Below are 21,011 nucleotides of genomic sequence, written 5' to 3' on the forward strand. Positions count from 1 at the left end.
GCCCTGGAATGGGTTGCCCAAGGATGCTGTGAATGCTTCATCCCTGTCAGTGTTCAAGGCCAGTTTGGACAGAGCCTTGGGTGACATGGTTTAGTGTGAGGTGTCCCTGCCCATGCAGGGGGTTGGAACTAGTTGATCTTAAGGTCCTTTCCAATCCTAAATATTCTATGATTCTATGATCTCTGAAGGTAGTCTCAGAGGAAAGCAGTAGCCAGGCAGAGCAAGCTGCATGCCTGTTCCAGCTTTAGACATCACCAGCCTGACGTGCAGTATTTATTTGACTTGCGGACTGTGCTGTTATAGAAAATGCACTGTTGCTTTCCAGGAGATGTCAATGAGTGATGCAAACAAGAAGGGTGTGAAGGTGAAACAGGGCTGGAGCTGTGTTTGCCTGCATTGGTGCGTGTTAGCACATGGCACTTGTAGGAGTCCATTTATACCTGGACCAGTAGGGTCCAGGGCTCCCCTGCAGCTTGCGTCCTTGCAGGGGAAGAGGGCTCAGGGCTGTGCAAAGGACAGTGGTTGTGCCTTACAGAACTCACCCTGACATCCTGAGCAGGATGGTCCCAAGAAGATCAAGCCATAGATGTCCCCATACAGTGCTAGGGGTGTGAGGCTCTAAATCCCAGCTTTGGCAAACAGGATTCCTGAGGAGGAGGGAAAACCGCCTGCAGGAACTTGACAACTCTGCTCTTCCCTGCTGACAGCTCATCATCCCCAGGCCCTCCCACACCACAGGCAGGACACACACTGTGGTGTGCAGAGCCACAGGGCCCTGAAGTTTTTCCAGATTCAAGTGCTACACTAAGCTTTTAAATAGAAGTAGGGAAGGAGCTCAGAAAGCCCAGCTGATGGGAAAATCCCCAAATGCATGGTCTGCAGCAGCAGCACTCAGCTCCCCTCCTGGGACTTGATCTCCCAACCCCATCACCAGCAGCTGATGTTTACCTATTCTCCCCAAAAGTGAAGCAAACATTTATTAACACGGGTGGCAGGTATTTTGAGATTTACACTGCTAAGGGAGCAGGAGCAAACAAACCATGAAAACACCCACCCACCACCCCCAAATCGAGTCCCAATCACGTCTGAAAATCGCCGAAAATTGAAATATTGAGCAGGCATTATGCCCTCGCTGATTCAGCCTTCAGAGCCACTCTGAAGTTCTCAGGTTGCTCCAGGTAATCTTCAAAGCAGAACTCCACGATATCATTACACAGGTAATAATTAGTATTTATCAGTGGTATCACTTCTCAATTAAGATTTTTAGCGGTGCTGAGGTGCAAGAGCTGCTTGGTGGAAAGCAAGCTCAGGTCTGCAGGGATGCATGTGGCTCCTGTGACTGTGAGGGTACGGTGGGGACACTGAGGATACAGAAATGTGTGTGGGGACACTGAGAACACAGTGGTGATTGTGAGCAGCCATGGGGACACCAAGGACACAACAGAGTAAGTGGGGACACCAACAGCGAGGCAGTGTCTGCATGGGGCGGTAGAGCCACTGAGGACACAGCGATGTCTGTGTGGGGTAATGGAGGCACTAAGGACACAATGCTGTCTGTGGGGACCCCAAGAACACAGCAGTGTCCGTGTTGCATTGGGGCACACCAGCAGTGCAGTGGTGTCTGTGTGGAGATGAAGGGACACCAGGGACACAGTGACATCTGAAGGGACACCAAGAACAGCGTGTCCGCATGGGGCTGTGGTGACACTGACAACATAGCAGCGTCTGTGTGGAGCCTGAGGACACCACGGGCGCAGCGGTGTCTGTGTGCAGATGTAGGGGTACCAAAGGCACAGCGGAACCTGTGGGTGCCCCGAGAGCATGGTGATGTCTGCACGGTGCTGGGTGACACGGGGAGCACAGCGGTGCCTGGTGCGGCCCGGGCACCCCGAGGGCAGAGCGGGGCCCCTCGGGGCGCACCTCCGGGGCTCCCCCGTTGCCGCCGTGCCCGCGCTCCCGGTCCCGCAGCGGACATGCGCGGCGGGGCCGCCCTCCCGCGCTCGCTCTGCCTCACCCCGAGCCGTGCAGCACCGCGGCCAGCGCCCGCGCGCGCGGGGCGGGGCGAGGGCGGGGCGGCGCGGGGGCGCGCTCGGGCGCGGCGGCGAGCGGAGCCGGAGCCGGTAGAGCCGCGCCGAGCGGAGCCAGCGCAGCCCAGAGCCGGCCCGGCCGAGCCTCGCTGCCGCCGCGATGCTGGACCCGTCATCCAGCGAGGAGGAGTCGGAGGAGCTGGTGGAGGAGGAGAGCGGGAAGGAGCCGCTGCCGCCCGCCGCGGCGCGGCTCTCGCCCAGCCGCCCATGCGAGGGCCCGGGCAGCGGCGGCGGTGCGGGCGGTGGGAGCGGCGGGGGGCTGCAGCCCGTCGGGCGCAGCAGTAGTGCGGCGCGGCCCGCCAGCCCCAGCCCCTCGGTGGCCAGCGAGAAGGAGAAGGACGAGCTGGAGCGGCTGCAGCGGGAGGAGGAGGAGAGGAAGAGGAAGCTGCAGCTCTACGTCTTCGTCATGCGCTGCATCGCCTACCCCTTCAATGCCAAGCAGCCCACCGACATGGCCCGCCGGCAGCAGAAGGTACCGCCGTGCGTGCTGCCCTGCCCTCCTGCGTGCACGGCCGGGCCCTGCCTCCCCTGCCCCTATCCCCATCACTGCCTGCCCCTGTCCTTCTTGTCCGTGACAGCAACCTTCCACTGCCCGCTCCCCTAACTACCGTTGTGCCCCCTGCTCCCCTGAATACCCTCCTGTCCCCCTATTCCTCGTCTTGCCCCCTGCCTCCATCCTCCCAGCCAGCCCCATGCAGACACTTCCCAGGCCTACACCCGTCCAGGCATGCCAAGGGCAACCCCAGTGCAGGGCACCTTGCCTTGTACCGGTGGGGTTTGCTGGCAGCAGCTCTGTCCTGGGGTGCAAGGAATCCCCCCTGTGTCACCCCTGTATGCTGCTCCCCTCCGTGGTCTCCAGCACGGAGCCAGTGCGGTGACATATGGCACTGCTCCTAGTTACGCAACATCGGGAGTCAGGAAGTTTGGGATGTTGGCCATCTAAAGGTTGTTGAAAGGAGAGAAATGGGCGACATTGCTGGGAAACACCAGGCACATGTGCTTGCAAAGAGACTCTGCAACTCCGTGCTCGCTGCAAAGTTTGCTTAACTGGGAGTGCCAGCACTGACTTGGGGAGTTACTGAGTCTCACTGCAACTTCTTGCGAGTGTTTATGCACGGACAGCTCCCTGATGCTGGCTTCCGGGCAAAATGTGGCAGCAGAGCTTTGTGATGAAGTTGCTGCCACAATCCTGACCCTTCCTGAGCGCATCACCGCATCAGGGCTGTGTGCTGCTCCAGGCAGAGGCTAGGCAGGAGTCTTTCACTGGAGCTCCGCATCCCAAGGAGCTGTCTTGGAGCTTGTTTCTTTGCTGAGCCACAACCTCATGGGCCAGGGTAGAAATTAAGTTTCTCCAAGATGTGTATACAGGCACCTTTGAGTCAAGTAACAGTCAACTTTTCCCTGTGGCAGCCAGAGTTAGGTCAGTGATGGGATGTAGTTGTTTGGAGTGGATAGCTGATTTGTTGTCTCAGTTGAGTTTCTTAAACTGCAGTTTTAGCCTCCGTACTGTTCTGTGTTCACAAATGACCTTTGCAAATCAGGCAGACTCCTGGATGTATTGATGCAAACGACATTCAGTTCTGCTACACCACAGGACTATTATTAGTCACTGCAACATACGGAGGTAGGAAAGTGTATCCGTACTGCATATAGTTTAAAGGCAATATAGGACAATCTGGTGTTGCTGGAAGGTGGAATGAGCTGCTTTTGTTTGCTGAGCAAAGTGCGTTGCTGAAAATATAGCTAGGTTTGGAGACTATATATATTCTTTTTTTGTCTACAACCTTTTTCAATAGATTGTGCATTTTCAAAGTCATCTTGGCTTTTGTTTCTTCTGCAATTTCTTTGTGTTAAGAAAAGATGATAGGTTTAAAGTAATGGTTGGTTTTGCAGAAATTGAAACAAACAAGGTCTGCAACTGTTTCTCACATAGAAGTGAACTGAGATTGAAAAGGACTTTTTCCAAAGGAGCAGGCAGCATGTTAGTGGTCTGGAGAAGAGTGGCTGGGAAGAAGAGTGATCTGTAGTCCATGCAATCAAAATGTTGCCCTGTAAAGGGGGGGGGGGGGGGGGAAGAGGAAAATGGGGGGAAAAAAGTACAGGTGAAACAAGGAAATGAGGAGTAATGAGAAAAATGATCAAGTGGCAGCAGTACTCAAGGGAGTGGGGAAATCACACAGGATCTTGGGAGGAAATAATCCATTTTGCTGTGAAATTCAGAGTGTAGGGAAATGCTTCTGCCTTATATATACAAATAACTAACAGAGATGTGTCTCAGGGGCTGACCATGTGCCGTCAAACTTAACAGTGGGATCGAATTGGGAAAGCTAGATTTAACTTGACAACACAAGTCAAATTGAATTCGCCCTTTTAAAGGTGAATTCAGTCTGGGTTTTCGTCTTCTGGATATCCCTATATTCAATTGTCATGCTGGTAGTAAATCCCAACCCTCTTATCTTAGCCAGTACTTCCATTAAAGTCAATTAAAGCACTGCTGGAGAGTGGAGTTTTCATGTGCTCCTCTGCTTTCCTTGTGCATCCCTCTGGAAAAGCCCATCCTTCCTTTTCTGGCTCGAGGGGGACCAGGGAGTAGAAGTGTGGGACTTGTTCCCTCTCCTGTCATGGTTTAATGTGAGGTGTCCCTACCCATGGCAGGGGGGCTGGAATTGGGTGATCTTAAGGTCCTTTCCAACTCAAACTATTCTATGATTTGATAGTGGCTCTGCCAGGTTGAATTGTCTCTGTGGGTACTTTGTGTATTGGTGGGCCTTTGGTCATGATGGAAGTACCAGATGCTTCAAGACTCGCCAGGGTGGAGTAAATGCATTTTGCCTCTCAGGGGAAAAATGGGAGAAACAAAGCAGGTTTTGGTCCTGCTCTGATGGGAGTTGTTGCCTCAGTTTCCTCATTAGTAGAGGAGGGATAAACTCCTTCTCCACGTGCCATTTGCCTCTGCACTCTCACAGCCTGCCACTTGCAAGGGAAAGGTTTCATCTTCTGAGTAAAGCAAGCAATTGATTTTGTTGCAGTCACAACTTGCCTGGACTGAAGATCCCTGTGGTACCTCCCCTTGAGGTGTGTAATCCTCCCTCCTTGATCCTGCAGCACTGCTGTATCAGAGCTGGCTGGTGCTCTGAGCCCCAGGGGGTTACGTTGGTGTAATGCACAGGCACCGCAGGTACGGGTTGTGTAGCAGCACGCCTGTGTGTAGTGCTGGGGAGCTGGAAAATGCAGCCTGCTCTTTTACAGCACTTGCAAACCACCTTGGAATAAAGGGAAGGGTGTACTTAAGGTACTGTTGCAACAGAGAGATAATTACGTGTGGTTTGATAAATTATAATGCATACAAGAAAGAAGAGAGCAGTGGAAATGTGTGAATGGATGGGTACCGTACATGGCATGACAACATTGCATGTTTACTCTAGTAGCAAACTCTGTTTCAGAACTCAAGCTAAATTCAAGCAGACGCCACTCAGAGTGAATGTTTTTCTGATCCTGACACCCCAGAAGTTTCAGCAACAGAGCAAAAATTGTTTCTTAGATCAGTGTGTTCAAGCCTACGCTTCTGCTTCAGGTTTATCTTGATGTTTATGTAGTAGGGCTTCACTTGGGTAACTGCACATCTATGGTGTCTAGCTGTAAGTTCTTATTTACATCTTACTAGTATTGTTTCCTAAGGGGGAAAAAAAAGGTGGGCTTATTACATACCTGCCTGTGCTCTCTTCCTTCCCACTTAGGTTTCTTTTTTTAAGCCACCACGGAATTCCAGGCACATTTGACAGGCAGATAACTGTCTGCAAGATATTAGTCCCTTAAAAGCTTGGTGAAAATAGGGACATCCGTATTTATCTCCTGCTCCAGGTGGGAGGAAGGAAGCTTTGTGCAGACAGCCCTTACTCTAGACACTGGGGAATCTGAGCAAAAGACCTACTGAGCAAAAGTGAGTGGCCCCAGAGGAAGAGCTCCCGTCAGAGCTTATACCTTGCTGGACACTGAAGGCTCCAGCTGGGGAGGAAAGCAGCTTTGCCAGCTCTGTTGTGTCTCAGAACAATGTGTTTTAATACCGCAGATGGCACTTAGCTTGATAATTGCTTTCCCAGGATGTATTTAGTCTTTTCCCTTGCTCATGCTGACTTGTTGGAAGTAGAGTTGAGACAACTGTGTGCCTCTCCCTGCTTGATCCCAACTGTCTGAAGCCTTTGGGAGGAGAGCTCAGCTGGCAGCCTGGGGGAGTCAGGCGATGTGTATGTCTCTGTAGTGATGTAGAACAAGCACCCTTAGTTGTGGATTATACACCCGGCTAAATACCTCCAAAGCACAGTAGCCAAAAGGCACAGTGAACCCAGGAATCTGTGTTTGCTCACTCAGTATACCATAGAGATCTTCTCCATGTTATCACCAGCTGCTTGAAAACACTTGTTGGGATAGAGGCAGCTGGAAGAACTCACTAGATGAAAGGTGGAGAGCCTGATAGGTCAGGCATCTCTGCAGTTGTGCATCACCTGCTTTCATCCCTGCAGAATGAGGGAGCAGGCAGGCAGCATGTAGGAGAGTAAATCAGTTCCAAGCAGGATAAATGTGGGATGAAGTAAAGTTCCAGCTTAGTTGCAGATTACCGGAGCTACTCCTGGGAGAAGTGGCTTGTGATTTGGGTGCTTGTGTAAGCCTGTGGAGTGACGTCAGGTGCATTAACCAAATTCTCAAGCAAATTCAGCAAAGAGCTTAAGCTTGTGCTTTGCTGAATGGTGATTGATTTAAGCACAGTGCTTAATGCAGAACAAGTGTGAGGGATCAGAAACTCAGTTAAATTGGTTACGAGGCATCTTAAAATACCACATTTCTGCCGTTTTGGCATGCATGCAGGTGCCATGAGGTAGGTAATTAGTAAAGCTAGTGCAGATTTGCAAACAATCACTTCTTCACTATCACGGGCTTGGTTATTACTCTCCTTATTTACACAACTTCTCTCTTAAAACCATGAAAACCTTGTTCTGGGACAGACCAGAACTTGGGTAGTGTTGGGACTTGCTGTAGCAGCTTTCTGCTGGTGTTGTTATGGTCAGATTCTGCTCTGCTGGCCCCAAGAAGCTATCCAGAGTATGTTTTTTCTCAGTGCTGCAGGAGACAGGTAAAGATGATGTTCTGCTTGTTTTCTCTGTTCCTCAGTTACTCTCTAGTGCAAGGAGATGCAAGGTCCAGGTAGGTCTCAAGTGTGAGTTGGGCCCCATGCTGTAGTTACAGCAAAGCTTGCAAGATAATTATTAGCACTATACACATAAAAACCTGGAAGATTAATTAGGGGCTGCTCAGCTTGGACATAGGCCACTGCCACCACCAAATGAATGTGGTGTGTGTGGCTGGGATCTTGGCTAGAGCTGTCCCTGGGTCAGCTCTGTGCCAACCCTTAAGTGAAGATGAGCTTGCCTGTGTTTCACTGCTGCATGGAGAGCATTGCCGTGGTGAAGGAGGTCTTGTACATCTGACATGCAGTGTTCCTTAGTATTGTGGAGTGCAGAATGTGGTCATTGTGCTCTAATTGTTTGGAATCTGCAGAAAATGGTTATTTTCAGTTAAAAAACATGTATTTTGCCAGTGCCTTGATTTAATTCTGGGAGATATTAAATACCTGTCATACTTTGGCTATTTATATGCTTGCAGTTTATTGCATTGGGATGCAGGTAATTAAATAGGCTGTGAGCTTGGTCTGTGGCCATTGTAAAACTTTGCAGTTCCTGATCCATAGCCTAACAATTCAGTTCCTGGGGCACCTCTTGGGCTCCTGTGAACTAAGAGAGGAGACTTATCAGATTGTGCAGTTCCAAGCCCTGTCCTTTCCAAAAAGTGTTATTTGTGGCCTGGCTTTACATAGTCTAGACGCTTTCCCCGAAGCACTTTGCCTTTTGCACAACTTGTAATTCCTTCTGCTGAGTGATGAGTCACTTGTTCTCCGTTCACTTCAGCGGGAAGGGGCCAGCGAGTCATTTCCCTATGTAATTTTTTGTTAGCTGGAGAAGCAGTAATTTGTTTTTAGTGTGGTTTAGCAGTAGGAGCTCAGCAATCACAACACCGCAACTAGGAGTGCCTGCATACAAACCCCTTACAGCTACTGCCAATGCTGTAGTCCAGGGGGATACAAGGTAAGTATCCTGTTTCTATTTAATGATGTAAACCTGATTAATATGTTAAGACTAATCAATATAGTATCTTCAATAAAGCTGTTGGTTGGTGTTAATGTGAATGTAGCTGTAGTGGCTTCAGCAGTGCCAGGGGTTCACCCACAAAGTGATCTCTATGAACCACATATATTTTAGTGTGTCTTTAAAAACTAATTAAAACACTGAAATTCCCTTAAACAGCAAAAACCTTCCCTGATGGGGAGCAGGTCCTTTCTGTCACCCAGGAGGATGGGTGGCTTCTCAGGGTGAGGTTTGATGGGTGACCCCTCAAAGGTCTTCTTTTCCTGGAAACAGAGCAGGATGAGGTGCAGGGGAAGGTGACACTTTAGTCACCATCTCTTGGTAAGCATGGTGCAGGCATGGAGGACAAGCAGAGTTCATCTCCTCCCCTTGGTTGCTCCCCAGCACAGGTGTCAGCACTGGGTTCCAGCTGGTCAGAATTGGGCCACCCTTCCTGGAGGGCATGCTTTGAGGTCCAGCAGCAGGGTCTTCATGAGGGTGGGAGATGGGAAAGTTCTTGGATAGTTTCCCTGTGTCGTGACCTTGTGGGTGCTGGAAAAAGTTACATGGAGCATCCTAACCTGGTGATTGCTTTGGAAGAAGTTATTTGTGGTTACTTGCTTTGAGTGGGTTTTCTTCTGAATTGGGCATAATTCTTAGAATTGGACATAAGTGCAGTCACTGACTGTTAGACCTGAATGTGTGGAATCATTGTTTGAAAAGGTACTTTTAGTGACAATATTTGATCTTGTTTGTCTGTGACTCAGGCTGATAAAGTCAGGCATTTTCTAGAATTTAAACACCCGAGTCAAAATGTCATGCAAATGTTTATTCAGCTTGGGGTAAGCGATGCTGTGTCTGTAGTTGTCATAGTTCAAACCTGTCTGTAAGGTTGGGAGCTTGGACTTTTATTAGCATGAGTTATATAATGATGCTGTGAGGGGGACATTAGTACAGGCCACCTCCAGTATGGAGGGGTTGGAAAACTGCCCCAACATAGAGCCTGGTGACTTGACCCATGCACTTCAGGGCAGTTGTATGATCACAGCCACTCAAGAGCTGAGTATCTGCCTGTACCCAAATGTTAGTGTTTGATGAAGAAACTTAATGACATCTAGATTATTGTGTTTTTTTCTAGCCCACAGGGTGGGGAATTTACAATGATGGTGCTGTGGTGTTTGTCTTTGAGGACTGGAGGTGCTGTGTGCAGATCTTGAAGGAACCCCACTGACTTTGGTAGGACTTTGGGCTGATGCCACAATGCATTTGTACAAATACACTGGCAAACAGGTTACACATTAATGATCCAGCAGTGGCCTTATGCAGAAGAAAGAAGCCATGCATTCAGCCTAGCTCCGGCACTCTGGCCTGCTCAGGCTCATCTTGGTGACTTGGTCTGGGGCTCAGAGTAGGTGTTTTGGCTCCCAATTGCCCGTCTGGTTCAGAGGACGAAAGTACTAGGGAGAAAAGGCTGTTTTCCAGGCTCAAACCATGAGGAACTACTGATAGAAGTTATTTGTTAATAAATGTCTTATTGAAAGTCTTACACATTCTCTTGTGAAGAGCGTCAGCAGAGTCTGCTTTAGCATCTGAATTTGATCCCAAGCACCTGCTGAGCTGGAAAGGATGGCACTGGGACTTTGCAGATCCTGTAAATACCCATTGAGGTCTATTAGTTGCAGTGTGTGTTTGCAATCAGTGAGGTGTGTGGGGCACGCCAACTCCTGCAGGAAGTGATTCTTCCTTTCCTAGGGAATTTATCATGTTATCAGTCTAGATGATGCTCAGTTGGCATTGTCCTGAGATGCAGAAAGCTGTGTGTTGCTCATAGCCACGTATTGGGATGCTGAAGATGGTAAAATCCTGCACCCCTTCTGCATCCCAGGGAGCAGCACCTTGCTTTCCATGAAGCTACTTGGAAGAGGGAATTAATTTGCATCCTTCAGGAGGGATGCAGGTGAGTGTGCATGAGGGTTGGTTTGGAGCCTGGGGAGTCACAGCTGAAGTACAGACTCTGTCTAGGAACAAGCTCCCTACTGGTGGCACCCTGGTGAGATAAAGGGACTTGGGTTGATATTTGGCTGTAAGAGAGAACATGAAGTGATGCTCCTAAATACAGCACTGTGCTCACTGGAGTAAGATAAAATGTTATTTCAGTAAGGAGGCAAATTTGGGGTAAAAACCTTATTTTTTCTGTTCTGTTGGCACTGCTGTTAATGCTGACAGGGCCTAGCTTTTGCAAGAAGGGGGTTTCACTTTGCCTGGTGTGCTGTGGGGAGGGTCAGTCTCTCTTGTACCTCAACAACAGAGGGTTTAGGAAGCTGGATGTTGATGTGGGCATCACACATGCAAACATGAAGCAAAAGACACATTTTCCTTAAGATGCCAAATCTTCTTTCCTGATTCATCAAGAGGGCACAAATGCTTTGCATATCGCACACGCCAGGTTTGTTTTCATTCCCTACGCCCCTAGATTTCCCCTCCCTCCCAACAGACTGCTCCTACCCTTCTCGCAAACAGAGATGACAGACTCATTGCTGTCTCAGAAGGAAGCTAATGGGGTGACGCAGCAGGAGCCAGCTGCTCTGCTACCTGCATGGTGACAATGCAAGGATGAAGGAAGGACAAAGCCAGCACTTCCTCAGCCATAGGCAAGGCTGTGTGACCCGCTAGCGGTGCGTGCTGCAGTGAACCAGTGCTGTGCCTCCCATTGCCGGCACCACAGACCACCCTCTGCCAGCGAGACCTCTAGGCAGGAGCCATCTGCTGCTGTTATCCGGGGATGTGCAGCTGCCTGAGCTGCACGAGGTTGTGTTCTGGTGCATAGCCAAGAGCTAGCTGGAGTTAGGACTGCAGAGACTTTGTGTGTGCTCAGTCATTCACGAGGGCAAAGCGGCTCCCAGGCGTGAGTTGATGCTGATGCTCTGCTGTGGGAAGGAATGGGGAGCTGGGAAGGGCATCAGGCATGGATGAAGGGATTTGGAACTGGGAAATGACAGCTTTGCTTCCTTTCTTTCCTTGGGCCCTTGAGTGCTTCAGTCTACAAGTTATCCCCCTCCAGAAGGGTGTATGGAAGGAGCTGAGGCAAGGAGGAAGGATTGCTTACAGCTCCCAGATGCAGCGGCATTTCCCCACTATCCCTGCTGACATGGCCATGCAGGGATGATGAGGAGTAGTACTTTTCTAGCCTATAGCTGTCTCAAGAACTGATGTCATCAGTAAACTCGAGTTGATCATGCAGTGGTGATTTATGTTGGCCAGAGATCTGCCTGATACGATTTCTGCTCTTTGGTGGGTTGGGGTGAGATGGATGCTTCTTTCTAAGGCTATTTTGCATCCCCGCTGCTGGACTTTTATATGGAGTTCCTCAAGCTCAGACCTCTGAAACCTCTATTGCAAAGCTCCTTCTTGGTACATATTTCATGCAGAAAGATATATGTGATAGAAAATCTCCTTGTAAACTCTCTTCTCTCAGCTTCTGTCTTGCACCAGAATATTCCCATTTGTGCAGAAGTCACCCCAAAAGTGAATCAGATCCTGCTGAGCGGGACAGTCTTCCCACCACCTATTTATAGTGTGTGCAATTACCCTCCATGCATCTCGGAACTCTAATTGCCTTTTTATTGCTGTTTAGCAGTGTGTTAAAGGTTTTTGAATGCTCATGCCTTGTTTTCTCATTAGCTCTATTTATTCCTCCTTTGGCTCCCTTCCTCAACCTCATCAAATTTAGCATCGTCTTGCCTTCGGGGCCTTGGGCAGCTCTGCTGCTTCTTACTTCTTTTCTCACGTCCTTTCTCATGGTGCTGTTGCAGATGCTTTGTATTCACTGGTCTTGTTGAGATGTGCTCTCAGGGCCCATCTCCTAGAAGGGGCTCTCTCCCTGCAGTGATGCCCTGCCAGTGATCCCTTTGCTGGGCAGGGTGGTTCAGACAAGGCACTTTGCATCAGGCAGGATTGGTTAGCGTGGCAAGGCTGCCCATGCAATTAGGAGGAGGTACATGATCTGAGAATGGGGAGTAATGGTCAAGAGTCTGGAGAGGGGCTAGTGATGGCGACTGGAAGCTGATAAGCAAGGTGGGCGGCAGGGGCTGTAGCCTAAGGTTCCCTGTATGGGTTTGTTTTACCAAGGTCGCCCAGGAGCTGCTGTGTCACCAGTGGCCCCCACACAGAATAACAGACTGTTTTGGGTTGGAAGTGATGTTAAAGACCATCCAGTCCCAACCCCCTGCCATGGGCAGGGACACCTTCCACTACAGCAGGTTGCTCCAAGCCCCTGTGTCCAACCTGGCCTTGAACACTGCCAGGGATGGGGCAGCCACAGCTTCTCTGGGCACTGTGTGCCAGCGCCTCAGCACCCTCACAGTGAAGGATTTTTTCCTAATGTCTAATGTAAATCTCCCTCTCTGTCAGTTAAAGCCATTCCCCCTTGTCCTGTCCCTACATGCCTTTGTAAAAATCCCTCTTCAGATTTCTTGTAGGCCCCTCGTGGCACAGCCCTTCTCTAAAGCCAGTGTGTTGAGCTGGGGGCACCTACAGCTGATATCACTGGGACTACTTTTTTAATGCTCTGTGTGTATCATTTACCTGTTTTGACCAGATGGCCGCTCTCTCTGATAGCCACGACAACATGGGCTTTGTGCTTGTGCAGTGCCTGGCACCCTGGGTGGGTAACTGGGAGCTAACAGATGCCTGGCTTTGTCTCTTAGTCTTTGAGTGCAAAGTCCTCTTTGATGTTATTTGCTTTATGTTTTAGCCTTGTTGTGTGGCATTTCCATAGCTCAAATTAATTCATTTATCCCCTGAGGTGCTTGCTTGCTCACAGTTGTCCAGAACTTTATTGCCCTCCTCTTGTGTACTGAGGAGCCCACACAACTCTGAATCATCAGTAAATGTAATCACAGTGCTTGATGTTTGTTCTTCCAAGTCCGTGATATATACAATAAATGAAACTAGTCTTAATACTGATCTGTGCCTCCCCTTTCCAGCACTTGTTATGTTCCAAAATGCTCCCTCTCTGTGTACAGCCCCACCACTCGATCCTAACAGCATTCCTATTGACTGGAGAGATTAATGTTTTATGTAAAATCGTATCTAAAGCTTTCTCATCCTATGGGTAATTTACAGCAAGAGCTTGCTCCCAGCAACCTTAGCACATCTGCTAAGCATGGTGTCAGCTCAGTGAGGACTTGGTGACCAGGCTGAGTCAACCTGTGGCACTCTGCAGGCTGAGGGTCTCAGCATTCTCACCCACGGGCTCCAGCCAAGTGCAGGGTTCATTAGTCAAAGAGATAATTACTGAGCTGAGACAGGGACTGGGGCATCCTGGTCTCAGAGGGTTTGCTGCTGCAAGTTCCGTGCACTCCCGGATGAAAGCAGAGGCAGAGCTTAGCGTCTGAGCTCTGGCTGTGGGCTCAGCTCCCTGCTTGCTCCTTCACAAGCTCGCACAGTTCTCCAGATCTTTCTCAAGCTGCTGTCAATAACAAGGGGATGAAAACATTTCTCCTTGCTCTGTAGAGCACTGGAAGTCAGTGAAAGTTATGAGATGCTGAGAACTGCTCAGAGCAGCATTCTCAGGTCCCTGGGAGCACTAGGATGGGACCTGGTGAGAATGGATCTGCTGTAGCTCAGACACACACAGACACTGAGCGTCCACGAGCCACCCCTTCAGCTTCCTATGTGTCCTCCAAGCAGCTTCTACAGCTGCCTCCTGTTCTAATAAGACAGTTAATAGTTTTGCATAATTCATGCTTGCAAGTTGTATGCACTTGATGACAGGAGATGATGTTTAATTTACACGCATGGGGCTTCATATAGATTTTAACAGCTCTATGCACAGTAGCCTGGCACCCTTCCCTCCTCTCTGTGTTTAGGTGTGCAGCAAGCTGCCTGATGTTCCCATGCACAATGCCTGCAGCTCACTCCTCTGTCATCTCCTAAGCCTGATACAGGTGTGGCTGTCCTTCAGCAGGATACAGCAGGGAGAATTGCAGTGTAATTCAGAAGCAGGATGGGAAAATCTTCACCCTTACCGCTCCACTTTTCTGTTTCCTTTTAACGCTCTCAGAACCCAACTGCTCTATGAAAAGAAGGCAGCCTGGAGTGCTGAGCCTGGCTTTGCATTGCTGGGAGTTTGCGAAGCGAGACTGAGCTCCAGACAGGTGCTCTTTGGGTGCATGTGCATGTACTCTGATAACCCTTGCTTACGGCACTCTTGATGCAAACCACGGCCTCCAGATGTTGGTCCCGTGCTGATGGCTGTGGCTTGCAGGGACAACCAAAATGGGCCGAACAAGAAACTGATATTTGAAGTAGTGTAATAGCTCAGCTCCCCTCTCTTTAAGCCCATATGAGAAGGAGAAGAATAAAACCTCTGATTCTTTCCTACCAGCCAAATGCGTAAGATTCAGTGGCCACTGAGAAGCAGATGGGTTGCTATTTCTGTGCCCTTTTGTTTGATTGCTGCAGGTAGGGAGGGAGTTACAGCTGCTCCAGTAGTGTGGCAAATCGTCTCTATTTATCTTGTGCTGTTCTGCCTCGGTGATGTCAGATGGTCTCTTTACATTGCATATATATTCAGACTAAGCAAATCACAGTGTTTTTTCCATTAAAATTTAATGATGAAAGATGACGCTGTAAGTGATTTATTTTCTTCTTTAATCAATTGTTTCATTTGCTGCATAACCCTCATGTTAATGATAATAATCTTTCCTTGCTGGGGCTCAGGGGAACAGATGTGCCTTTTGAATTTAGGGTTGGTTTTTTTTTTACCTAGACAGAATCTGCTTTTCCCCAGCTCTGATTACTTGCTTTGCAGTGCTGTGACCTATATTCAAGGTGAAACTTGTGATAAATATTTGCTTTGGGGAGGGAGGCACAGCCATGGTTTTTGAGAAGATTAAGGCCTGTCAGGCAGCAGCCCCCATTTCAATTAGACATCAAAATGCAAATCATCCATTTAGAGTAGGTCAAGGTGAGAGTAGAAAGGACTTTAATCCGTTCTGATGAGTTGAAATCCTACTGTGCTTTAATTGTTCTTGGTCAGTTATGTTGGCTAGGAATCACAGATTCATGGAGTAGATTGGGTTGGAAGGGACCTTGGAGCCCATCCAGTTCCAACCCTCTACCATGGGCAGGGACACTTTCAGTAGAGACCAGGTTGCTCCAAGCCCTGTCCAACCTGGCCTTGAAATGGTGGGGAGATAGCTCAGAGAAGCAGTAAAAGCAAGTAAATGTTTAGTATGGAGTGGGTAGGTGCTTGGGAGGCTTTTCTTCCTTTTGTTGGCTTTGAGACAGTGAACAAGAGGGCTTGAATGGTAGAAGACTATGAAATATTTTCCTACCCTCAGCTTGAAGAGATAAATTAGTTTTACAAAATGTAAATGGAAGATGATGTTTCTACTCTTTATTCTCCATTTTTCTGTTTCTCCTTCTGGCTTCTCAGCAAAACATTAATGAAAAAAATTGGGGGTGAGAACCAGTAAAAAACAACTTGACTCTGTTGAAACCATGTGTACAAGGTTGTAGCTGTTTATGTAGCAAATCTCACAGGACTTGAGAAATGTCCTTGCTGTCATCTTGTGCAATTTATCAAGGGCATTTAAGGAGTCACAGCACTACTTTGCACCAGGGATGGCAACCATACACTACAGTTGAACATCATGCATCTTTTTGTAGGCAGCTTGGAAGCCCAAGATTTGTAGATATGAGGCTCAGAAGCTCAGTGTAAATAATAGAAATGTGAATTATGCAGCTATTTTCATAGCAAAACACTCAATTATGGTTGTGTGTAATCTTTGCACTAGAAAAACTGCTGTAGGCAGAGAAGCTCTAGAAATGTCTGTGTTCTTGGGATCTGGACCTTGCCTAACGGGTACCCCACATCACCCCCTTCTCGAGGGAGCTGAGCAGCCAGTGAGTCCTCCATGTTGGCACGTTCCCCCTGACCCTATGGGTTTGGGATGTTTTTGCAGGGCAGACCTTGGCATTGCTCTTGAGAGCTTCTTGGAGTCAGGGACCAAACTGAGGTGGGAAGGGCTACAAGCAGGGAGGCAAAGGAACAGCCTTCTGCGGGCTGCTGCTGAATCACTGTTTATGCTGTTTCTGTACCTGCTGACTCGAAGCGTGGAAATAGGGTGCCTCTATTTTTAGTTCTTACCTTGTGCATTCATGCACACGCACGCTGAAATTAGACTTCTAGTGATGGGAGCAGTTTCTTGCCTACACTGGGAAACTATTTCAGAGTTGTACCACAGTGAGGATTCCTGATTTCTGCTATTCCTAATACAATCTGCATGAGGAGAGAGTGGGGAGAGCTGCTTGCTCTGTGTGGTAGTAAAGTAGAATGGGATGGATCTGAGTGCTGCAGAGCTGCCTCCCCCTGCCTTTCTGGCATCAGAATTAGAGCTGCCAAATTCAATTCTCTATCCTGCTGGCTTCCGTGACCTCTCCTTTAGAGCTGTTTTGGTACCTAAATATGATCTGTCAACTGCTGCCGCAGGACCAGGGTGTTTTGGTTTGCTGCCATGAGTTTTTACTTGTCTGTGATTTCTATTGCCCATCGCGTTGTGCACTGATACTAGTGGAGCAGTATCAAGCTCTGTCCGTAGAGGAGTAGGTCTGCAGATGAAATCAGCCCATTTGTGTTGACTGTTACCTGCTGCTATGGTTAATCGTGAAAACAGGTGCTGCTTTTGCATATGAGCTGGGACATTGAGGTGAGGTAAAGTGGTGACTTGTCAGTGGGGAAAAAATCACATCATTTTCATTAGGGCCATAATGTCATTTACTTTGTTAACGCTGCACGGAGCAGGAGCACACAGGTGATTGCTGGTGGAACATTCCAGTGAAAACAAGGCTTTCCCATCCTAGTATATTGGGCTTGACGATGGCATTTTGGGAAAAGAAGAAGTGAAAAGTAAGCGCTTTGCTTTTAAATGGCTCTGTCATCCGTGTGGCAGCAGGTCTGTGTCTGTCTATCCTCAGCTGCTGCAACTTCAAACCCCAGCCAGGATTCCCCAGAGCTGATGAGATTATTTGATTAACTGATATTATTTAGAAGCTAAATTGTTCCCTCCCTGGTGTCCTCCTGGTGTGCAGGGTGATGGTCCCTGCCACCAGAAGGCCTGGGCGTGGGTGCTGCTGCTCCAAATGCTGCATATGGCAGTAGCAAACGGGTGTATTGTGTCCTGTGTGCACAGGTAACATGGTGAAAGGTTTGTCAGAATTCCTGCCTTAAAACCCCTCTGACCAAAACCTTGATACCGTATTGTATTTGTATCTCTGATGTTCTTCCAGCTGCCCTCTAGGGTTTGCTGATGGGAGAATGTGGCAGGGGGAGATCCTGCTGCTCTTGGATGCTGAGCAGGGTTTGGCATCAGCTGGTGGGAATCCAAGATCTCTGTAGCTTTGGTTCCTGGAAAGCCTGGTTGCTAAACTGGCATCTCCCAGCAGGTCCCGTGTCCTAAACCGCTTGCAGCAGGCCCTGCATCAGTCCTGTTTTCCTCCCCCATCTTGTTCAGAGTCAATATCCAGAAACTAGCATTGCCTTCAAATTCAGATCCATTGCTCAATAACCATTAACTATGCTGTAAGAGTTTGGGCTGTCCAGAGAAAATGACTTAATCATTCTGGTACTCACTCTAGCCCAGTGATCCTTGATGTCTTTTGGGTCCTTTGCTGCCCTATGTCATTATAGTGCCTTGATACCTGCACCTGGGAGAGCATGGTGTCCTGTGAAACCCTCGCTGGGTGAGTTCTTCCACTCATTTCGGGGATGAAGTAGTCACTTTCATTGCTGCAGTGTAGCTTTATGCCTCTGGAGTTGCCCAGGGAGCTGTTGTACATTTGTTCCTCACTATACACATAACCCTGGCTTTATCCTGGTATGAAAAAGCCTGCAGCATTGTTCTGGAACTTCGCAGCAGGAAGGAGTTTTGTTTCTCATACTTCAGTGTGTTTTCTAGCCCAAATCATGAGCTGTTTGCCAGAAGTACACACATGGGTATAAACACATTGGCTTCATCTGGACTGGTTTTCCATGTGTTTGCAGCTGCCCTGTGGAAGGGCATCCCCAGTTAGTTCTAGAAATTTCCCATGGCACAAGTGGGAAGAAAGGGAAGAGGGGAGCTGAAGAGAGGTGGGAGGAAGGTGCTTGTTTTGAAGGAGAAACACCATTTGCTGTCCTTCACCTGTCTGGAAATAGACAAGAAGGGGTCCAGTTTGGGAACAAGGGATCAGTGCATCCCCAGGGTGGGATACTGCTGCCCAAGGGTATGGTGGGTATTGAGTGGGATCCCATCCAAATCCCTGGCCCTGGTGTTAGAGTGTGGGCCTTCTATCTGATGCTCTTGGTACTGTGATGCTGGCATGGAGGGATGTGTTCCTCCCTCGTGGTTCCTTCATTTAATAGAGAGCACCAGTGATCTTATTCCTGTCTCCTTATAGGAGTAGGCTTAGAGGTCTATTACTAAGTTTATACTGAAAAGCCTATTTGTTAGGTGGGTTTCCCTAAGCTTTTTAGATACAGACCCATAATACCTCACTGTTTTGGGTGAAAAAATACTGGAAGTACTTAATGTCCTTTTTTCTGGACCCCAAACTGACATGCAAATCTTTTCTCTCCAAAGATATTTAAAACCAAGCATCATGAGGCTGAAACTGTGCAAGGAGCTCCCAGTCTCCAGGATTATTCAGAGATTTGCATATCAGAAGGATACTGAAATCAGTTGCCTTGAGCTTCAGTGGAAAAGTATTTGATGGTACAGGGTATCTTGCAGATACCTTCCCAGGCACCATCCTGTATCAGTGTACTTTTCCATCACTGATGTTATCAGTGGCCAGAGCTCTCTGCTTGGCTTATAGCCATGCTCTTATTTAAGGAACCAAGGCAAGGGGAAGAGAGGCTGAGAACAACCTGTGCAGGGAAGGTACTTCTGAATCAGTGCTGGGCTCTAGTTCTTTTCTCATCATGGAAAGAGATGCCAGTGGCTGTGCTGGGAATGTTCTGATGTTCAACATGGGGTACATGATGCCTTGTCAGGTACCTGCAAAGGGGCTCATGGGTCAATACCTTATTATAGAAATCCATGTGTCTGGCTTGCCTTTCTGCTCTCTTAATTGCCACCTCCTTGCTTCCTATCTGCATCCAGTAAGCAAGCTGCTGTGATAGTTAATTACTTTTCTGGGTTGAGTGCTGTATTATAGTCCGTTCTGTCAATACTAATTGTTTTACAGAAATATGAAGTACCACTTTCCCTTCCCTCCAAGGACTTTGAGATGCAATATGGTCTTTAATGATATCATTTGCCCTTCTGTCCAGCATGAGTAGGAAAATATGATCTCCCATTTGCAATAGGCACTTGAGGTTATCTTTTGGAGAGCCATGAGCACTCTGCTTTTGGGGTCCTTTCTTGTGCCTCTCCAAAAAAGCTCTTTCCCTGGTACCTTGATGGTGGTGTGTATTTATAACTAATCAATCACAACCAAGATCAGAGCGATGACTGTCACTTATTCCTTAACTCCATTCCTTTCCTGGGTGGGCTTCCTGTGTGCTTTTCAACCTTTGGTTTAATACATAGGTTGTACAGAAGAGTAACTAAAGAAGTATCTGTAGGTGGGCATCTCCCCGGAGTGCACCCAGTAGCATTTGAAGGTATTGCATAAGGGAAACTTCTTGTGCATGGAAAGTTACAGCCCTTGGTGTTCAGTTTTATCTCTGCTTACACTGGCTTTTGGTCAAGAAGAAACCACTGGTCACGTTTTTTTTTTGCAGGGGAATTTATAATTTTGGATGTGTGTTTATTGCTCTGGAGTAAACACGAGATAAACCTGCACTCATTCATAATTAAAGCAAAGTAAATTCAAATATGCCCCAGGTTACCTGATGTGTTTGCAATGACTAATGTTTTGAGGCTGTGCTCTGCTTCTCTTTGCCTCACTGGAGGTTTTGCTGTTAGCGTTTGTCGTTAGCAGTACTGCACAGAGCAGGATGAACTCCCAGGTGAGCACCTGAGATCTGGGCTAGCTGTTGTGCAGAGATGAAACAGGAAGCAGGGAAGGGCTCGGTGATGAAGGCCCTGCCACTGGGATGCTCCAGACCTGATCCCCACTGGTTTGTGTACCCACAATTTCCTGCAGAAGCCTCCAAAAACTGAGATCCATGTGTGTGAGAGGTGCTGCTGTGATTTTAAGAGACAGGGAGGGTTTGTTGGCAGAAGGGTGGTTGGCAGAGTCATGTTCCCAGTGGGGCAGAGAGGATGAGAGGTGTCTTAGCCCTTCACTGCATAGCACCTTGGGTGCTTCATATGCCTCTGAGTTGCTCCACATAGCTGCAGATGCATGTCTTGGCACTTGGATCAGGGCTTCAGCTGCTCTTGGCTGGTTACACTGGGCAAAACGAGATGGGCTTTGTAGGAGGAGGGATGGATGCAGGGGTTGATGACATTCCTCTGTCTTCCCAGGGATTCATGGAGCAGAACCGTACTTAATTAGACTTGCTTTCAAAAAATAGTTGAACTTCTGTTGTTATCAATGCTTCTCAATGGCAAGCATGGGAGGGCAAGCAGCCGTGGGTGTATTGTAGACCCACAGGGATAAAAATACTCTGAGACTGGGATCTGGGAGACGGGAATCTGATCCACAAGTTGAGCAGTACCGAACGACTGTCAGCTATTCCTACCACATGCCATAGTGCTGGACGTCCTTGGTGCATCCTGGTCAGGCTGGCGATTCTCTGTTGGAAGTCTGAAAC

General features: G+C 48.4%; 1 protein-coding gene across 2 annotated transcripts in view; it reads left to right on the forward strand.

The window, feature by feature from the left end:
• The first annotated feature begins 2,187 nt into the window (after positions 1-2,187).
• The window catches only part of CADPS (calcium dependent secretion activator), a 210,316-nt gene continuing 191,492 nt past the window's right edge, over positions 2,188-21,011 (forward strand). For both annotated transcript variants that reach the window (XM_034066465.1, XM_034066466.1), the window contains exon 1: positions 2,188-2,559. In XM_034066465.1, coding sequence (XP_033922356.1) covers positions 2,188-2,559 — 372 coding nt within the window. The remainder of the gene's footprint in view (positions 2,560-21,011) is intronic.

The sequence above is a fragment of the Melopsittacus undulatus genome, chromosome 9 (assembly GCF_012275295.1).
Source record: "Melopsittacus undulatus isolate bMelUnd1 chromosome 9, bMelUnd1.mat.Z, whole genome shotgun sequence".
Taxonomy (NCBI): Eukaryota; Metazoa; Chordata; class Aves; order Psittaciformes; family Psittaculidae; genus Melopsittacus; species Melopsittacus undulatus.